The sequence below is a fragment of the Mangifera indica genome, chromosome 17 (assembly GCF_011075055.1).
Source record: "Mangifera indica cultivar Alphonso chromosome 17, CATAS_Mindica_2.1, whole genome shotgun sequence".
NCBI classification, from domain to species: Eukaryota; Viridiplantae; Streptophyta; class Magnoliopsida; order Sapindales; family Anacardiaceae; genus Mangifera; species Mangifera indica.
In genome coordinates this window covers 5,189,984-5,196,403 of record NC_058153.1, presented here as the reverse complement: position 1 = coordinate 5,196,403, position 6,420 = coordinate 5,189,984, and the positions used below count along the sequence as shown (strand labels likewise).

The following is a 6,420-nucleotide window of genomic DNA, read 5'->3' as shown; positions in this document are numbered from 1 at the left end:
TTTTAATTTGTCATTTCTTGTAAGTCGACTTCCGCTTGCCGTCTCGTTTATTATTATAAAATCATAGCCGACTCTTCTTCATCAAGGAAGTATTTTTAGCGGCAGCCAGCGGAACAAAGAGAAGAACGAAAGGACTTACACTTAGTGAGATGGGGATGAGTAAAAGAGATAAGAAAAGCTCTTCTACTTCGCCTTGTGCCCATCTCAGAACTGCTTACCACAACTGCTTTAACCGGTCTCACTCACATACTTTCCCTTCCTTCCATTTCTATTTGGGTTATTTTTCCTTAATTAATATTCTTTTACTGATTTATTGTGTTTGTTTGCAGCTGGTACTCTGAGAAGTTTCTAAAAGGCATGTGGGACAAGGAAGAATGTGTTTCTGAGTGGCAAAAATATAGAGCTTGCCTATCTGTATGTTCCTTTTTATTTCAAGTCATTTGGAATGTTTCTTCAGTAATTTATTCTGTATTCCTAGTTACCAAAGGCTATGATTCTTTTGGTTTGTTATGATTACTTTGAAAGGAACATTTGGATGATAAACATCTGAGTCGGTTCTTGGAAGCTGAAGTCATTGTTAATTCAGTTACAGAAGATGTAAAAAACCCAGTTGATGGAGTCGCTCAGTGATATTTATTCCATTTTTAATTGACTAAAAACAAGGTGAATGCCACTATTTTAAGTTTCTTTTTTATATTGTTGATTTGATAGTTATATTTTGTTTCAAGTTAGCTCATATTTGATCAATTTGGGTTTACAAAACTTTTCATTTGTTTCTATGTTAAATGTTCATTTTCATATACTGGATAAGTCTGACTCTCTGAGTAAAACAGGGGTTAAAGGATGCTAAGGTACTGTTATAAAAATTTGAAGGAATCATCTTTAGATTTATTAGAGAATACCTGCCTGTCTTTTTAAGGGTGACTACATCGGTTGAGTTGGGTCATTCTGGTTGATGGATGCACACCAAGTTATGATGGCAACATTAAAGTGAAGTCTCATAGTTTATTTGACTCGGTATTTATTATGGCATTCTGGTTTATGTGCAGAGGTTTAAGTTTTTGTTACAGAATATACCAAGGAAATGCAGTTTCAAATCTTGGACCTGCATTAGACTTTGAGATTAAACAAACTAGGCATTGCCATTAACTATCACTTGGCAAAAATTTTAAGTTTTTTCTTCAAATATGTAAGGAACTGCCTTGTAGAAATTTCAATATGTGCTGCAATGCATTTTGCCAATTCCATATTATAATCTATTTTAGCTATCTTTAGCCTTCTTTGCGTGTGGCCACAAAACGATGTCAAAGTGTATTATGTCTGGTGTTTAAGGGAATTGCTTTACATGATGGAGGTTGAGGCATTGCTCAAGTGAAAATTTGTTAGATTGGAGGGCTCAATTATGAGCCCTTAGATTTAATACATTTAGAGTGCGAGCCGTATACTGAAGGGTATTGTGGCTTGGCATGGTTCGGATGCGCTTAGTGCCTTACTAAGACCAGTAGTAGTAACTGTAACTGCTTTGGAATTTAGATTCTATTTCAATTTCAATGTCATTTTGGGGCTCCATCTTTTCAGAGTAAACCTTATCTTCTTCTATGTATGTTTCTTTATCTGTCCAGGTTAACCAGCATGACAAATGCATAAGTACTTACCATTTGTGCTGAAAAAATGGGCATCTGCATTCTGCAAATTTTCCATTGTAGCTAGCCATTGAACCATGTTTCAACTTGACTTGTATACTGGCTATGCAATTGACAACAAAATAGTTTTTATTAGTGGTATTATAGAAACTAATTTACATAACTGGTATCTGTGCGCCTGAAAGTGTTACCATATCTGAAATATATCTTTCACGCATGCCGCAGAATAGTGCAGTTTTTCATTGGTTGGTTATTTAAGGCATGAATTTGCTTACAAGAATGAGTATTGGATCAGGAATTCTGATATATCCGAACCTATCAACCATGTGGACTAATATGTAACAACTTTATATACTTGGAGAAAACTTCAGCTTCTAACTTGCATATTTTATCAGGTATGGAGGAGTTGATTTTCTTTGACTAGTGTGCTGCAGTCGATTAATAACAACAGTTCAGATTATTTGGTCAATCAACCTGCTTAATGAAGGACATTTGATTCTGAATAATTTGTGTTATTTGCATCTGGATTCTGATGTGAAAATCCCATGTTATTTTTGAGCAAGAGAAATTTATTTGATAATGTCTGGCTTTACTAGAATCACAATGTTGAGCAGCCTCATGCTTCTTCACTTCTTTATTATTTTTTCCAAGGGAAGGATCTGATAAATTCATTTCTTTTTGAATAAGAAATGTGCAACCATCCATTCTTCTCCATTGTTGTATCCAAAGAGTTCTGCGACGGCAATAAAGAATGTTCTCCAATAAACAGTCCACTTGACTGCCTGATCCTTGCCATAAGTTGACTCCATAATCGGCCTAATGGAGGCCAAGTTCTGGTCCATTCTCTTGAGCCACTCGTTACTGGAAGAAAGACAATGGGTGCCATCTCAAATTCTAGTTGAGTTCTGAACTCTATCGATATTACGAAATAATCCATAGCCTACCTTGTTTGCGCATAATGTTTCCCATTCAGAAGCCAATGATTAGAAATCGAAACATCATCCTACAGATAATACCACTAATAAGATATAGATGGAAAATAAAAAAATCATAGGTTGGAAAAAAAAAAAAAACAGTGCATAATTCACCTGGAAATAAAGAAGCAGATTAGCTGAAGGCATTGTACCTCCGGTGAAGAAGTTCTTAGTGATCCAGTCATCATCACTTGTTTCCTATGTCAAGGAAAAGGGCAGAACAAGCAGTCATTACTACGGCTAAGAGCCTGATGATAATATGATTTCTCTACACTTACAAAACCGAAGGGTAGTGTTGTGAATCAATTGTATCATTTGTAAGCATCTAGTCAAGCGGTACCTCAAAGTGGTAGGCAAGCACTTTGTGGCAGAAATAATGAACAAAAAGAAGGCTATCCTGTTTCATCCACTTGGATATCTTTTTGAGAAGATCGTGATAGTTCTTCATATGCTGTCAAGTTACAATATAATTCATCCTTAGAATATAATAAAAACTTTGAAACGACGATACTTCCGCAAGTTTAACCTGACATGCAAGAGTCCAATAATATTATTGAAGTTTTAACATGCCTCCTCCCGTCTCAGCCCGGATTTAAAGAATAGGCTTGTCACATGGATCTAACACAAACCGAATTAGACCTCCATTGTAATTTAATTAATAATATATATTTAATTTCAGATTTCAAATAAAAGGTTTATTGGTTAAAAATAGGCCAAAAGACTTATTCCCACCCAGGGTTTAGTATATTCCCAAACTGCCACATGCAAAGTTTTGAAACCCAAATGTCCACCCGTCTAATTTTGCAATTAATGTTATGAGTAAAAACATCATTTATTAATTTTATTTAAAGAAAAAAATTTGTTCCTTTAGTTTAGAAAATTAACAATATCTCTTTAACTTAGTTTTAAAAAATTACTTTTCACCTCCACCATCTAGAGCTTCCATATTTTAGAGTTAATGTTGTCCCCCTCAAACTTCAAAACATTGCATTTACACTCCAAAAAAAAATGCATTTTCTTTTTTTAGTGACTATTCTTCCTGACGATTCACATCAACCTTACCAGTAGCACCCTATCTCCCTCCCCAGGGATTTTCCAATGTGGAAACCAACCAAAATCTAGCCTAAATGGTCGAACGACGTAGCATAGAACTGTGCGATGTCGCTTGGATTTATGCATTGGCTGGAAGACGCATAGATGACATTTGTATAACGTCGCACAGATCTATGCGTCGTTGTCTGACCATTTTGGTCAAATTGTGGGTGGTTTCCACACCAAGAAAACATTGGAGAGGAGGGAGGTCTGTTGATAGCCAAAACAGAGACTGTTACTGGAGGAGGAGAAAAAAACCCTAAGGGGAAAAGGTAATTTTTTAAATTTTAGGTGGAGAAAATTGTTAGTTTTTTAAACTAAGAGAGAAAAATACGATAAAATTTTAGTTTTTTAAATATTTTTAATTAAATAATGTTTTTACTCTTAACCCTAACTGATTGGGTTTTAGAAATTTTGCGGGTGAGAGTTTGGAATAAGTCTTTTAGCCTTAAAAATATCTTAACATAATGTTAAAACTTCAATCCAGAAACTTGACCTACTAACAAGGGCCAATAATAGTAATATAACTCCCAATTAATAATGAACGTGGGTAGAAACTATATCATAACGTGAAAAGGATTGACCTCAAACATTTCAATGGAGAATATACGATCATAAGAGGCATCCATTTCAAGTTTGCTAATATCTGCAACAATGATCTCCACATTTTGGAGCTGTCGCTTTCTGCAAAAATGTTAAAAATTAATGGTTTAGATCATCTTTGCATTGTTTAGTTAGAGAACCTGCAGGGAATATAATTGATATGTTGATTTGGTCAACATATGTGTACTGATTATCATCTTCAAATGTAAATCAGAACCATATAGTAATTTGTCAAGTAGCATACCGGCATTGCTCATCAATATGTTCTTTCTGTGTTTTTGAATTGCATATCCCTGTTATCTTGCAATTACTGTACTTTTGGGCGATGTATAAAGACAGTGACCCCCATCCACATCCAACATCAAGAACAGTGTGACCATCTTTCAGTTGTGACCTCTCACAGTACAGTTCCATCATAGCAATCTCAGCATCCTCTAAGGTGTCTGACTCATCAGAGAAGTAACAGCAGCTATTTGTGCATAGATGAGACAATCAGCTCATAAAACAATAAAGCAAAGTAATTCCAACACTTCCATTAACATCAAAACCAACAATAATCAACCCTTGATATAGATTTATCAACATCTTCACTTTAACGTTTTTATATTACACAAAAAGCATAGCATACATTATAAGCAGACACCTGAAAAGGCAATCATGCTCCTTAGATTGGAATCACAGTATCAGCTTCTTTCAGAAGTTAAAACATATTGGATTGCATCATGCAGCTACTAAATGATAATCATCTATATTCAGTGATTACAAGACAAATTATAAAATTTGCTGAGAGTGAGTATGTGATGCATGGAAATACCTGTATTTTAAATTTTTCCCAAGAACCAGCTTGAAGAAAGAGGTTGGTAGTTCATAATGTTGGGCTTTTGGCTTATCAGTCCTGATGGCTATAGGCATCTCTCTTAAAGCTGGAAGAGAGTTGCAAATCAACAACGTTAGAGAAATTTAAATAGGATTATAAGATAGATCAATCCTCTCATTAGTATATTATGAACAACTGACCACAACGAACCCATTTGTTCACTCTAACCCAATACATACATAAAAACTATAATGTACAGCATCCAGTTAAGCACAAACCATATCTGTCATAGTTGGAGCTGTGACAAAACAAAATAGTGCAATACAGGTATGGATTGAATAATTTCAGAGAAATTACAAAATATTATGCGTAACTCTACTCATTTATTCAGTCTAAAGATATTATTTATGCAAAAATCAATGCTGGTGCTCAAACATACTCATTATCTTCTCATCCATTTACATGACAAAAAATCAAAAGCAAATGGCCATGAATCTGATGTTAAAATGAAATCATTTTGTTCCTTATCCAAACTTGAACATACTAATTTCTAAATTATAACAAAAAAAGGGAAAGATTCATTCAGAAACAGAAACGAAAGTGGATAAAGTAGATTACAATGTACGAATTGCAAGAGTTCAGAGAGTTGTAACTCAGAGGAAGCTTTGTAACAGGAACGCAGGCGCCCGGCCAACAGCAAGCGACTGAGTCTTCTTATAACAACGTCAGGTAGCAGATTGCGCTCGAGTGATGCTAACATAAACCGTACCGTTGCATCGTACGGCAATTGCACGATCCCCTCCATTTTAGTCGTTTGCTTCTTCTTTCAGATAGAATAGTTGATTGATGAAAGGTTTAGTGATTGTGTTAAGTGAAAGCTCCGAGATTTCAAAACCTATCTCATCCACTTCGTGGACTAGACGTTATCCTGTCAACTGCAAATTGACTGTAAATTTTAAATTTGTATAGGAGGGTTGGTTAAAGAGTGATTTACGTTTCCCCAGCCTATGGTTTGGCCATAAACACCATAAAAAATATATATTATAAAGGTAAAAGAGTAATTTTGCATACAAATAGAGCGACCATTTTACCTTCTTTTTCGATTTGAAAACCTATATTTCAATCCAAATAATTCAAGTTTGGAAAACTGGTCATCATGACCGCTGCCTATCTAACTATTAAAACACTCAAATAATAATTAAATGACAGATAGGCCAATATTTTTTAATTTTTTTAACATTTGGGCCCAAACCCTGGGATCAAACCCCTATACAATCGAGATCTAAGATTA

At 34.9% G+C, this 6,420-nt stretch overlaps 2 protein-coding genes across 3 annotated transcripts; one reads left to right on the top strand and one right to left on the bottom strand.

The window, feature by feature from the left end:
- The first annotated feature begins 99 nt into the window (after window positions 1–99).
- LOC123200614 (uncharacterized protein At4g33100) lies at window positions 100–2,241 on the top strand. 2 transcript variants are annotated; one of them, XM_044615891.1, is made up of 4 exons: window positions 100–235; window positions 330–414; window positions 526–663; window positions 2,039–2,241. In XM_044615891.1, exons 1-3 carry the CDS (start codon window positions 150–152, stop codon window positions 628–630), a joined length of 276 nt encoding a protein of 91 aa, XP_044471826.1. In that variant the 5' UTR covers window positions 100–149; the 3' UTR covers window positions 631–663; window positions 2,039–2,241. The 2 variants fall into 2 exon arrangements, with proteins under 2 accessions (XP_044471826.1, XP_044471827.1); XM_044615892.1 differs by lacking the exon at window positions 2,039–2,241 and adding an exon at window positions 834–1,257.
- On the bottom strand, window positions 2,174–6,181 carry LOC123200613 ((S)-coclaurine N-methyltransferase-like). The gene is made up of 8 exons (XM_044615890.1): window positions 5,748–6,181; window positions 5,127–5,235; window positions 4,557–4,781; window positions 4,294–4,393; window positions 2,958–3,068; window positions 2,732–2,815; window positions 2,588–2,646; window positions 2,174–2,504 (listed from the first exon to the last, which is right to left on the bottom strand). Exons 1-8 carry the CDS (start codon window positions 5,932–5,934, stop codon window positions 2,312–2,314), a joined length of 1,068 nt encoding a protein of 355 aa, XP_044471825.1. The 5' UTR covers window positions 5,935–6,181; the 3' UTR covers window positions 2,174–2,311.
- Between the last annotated feature and the right edge of the window lie 239 nt (window positions 6,182–6,420).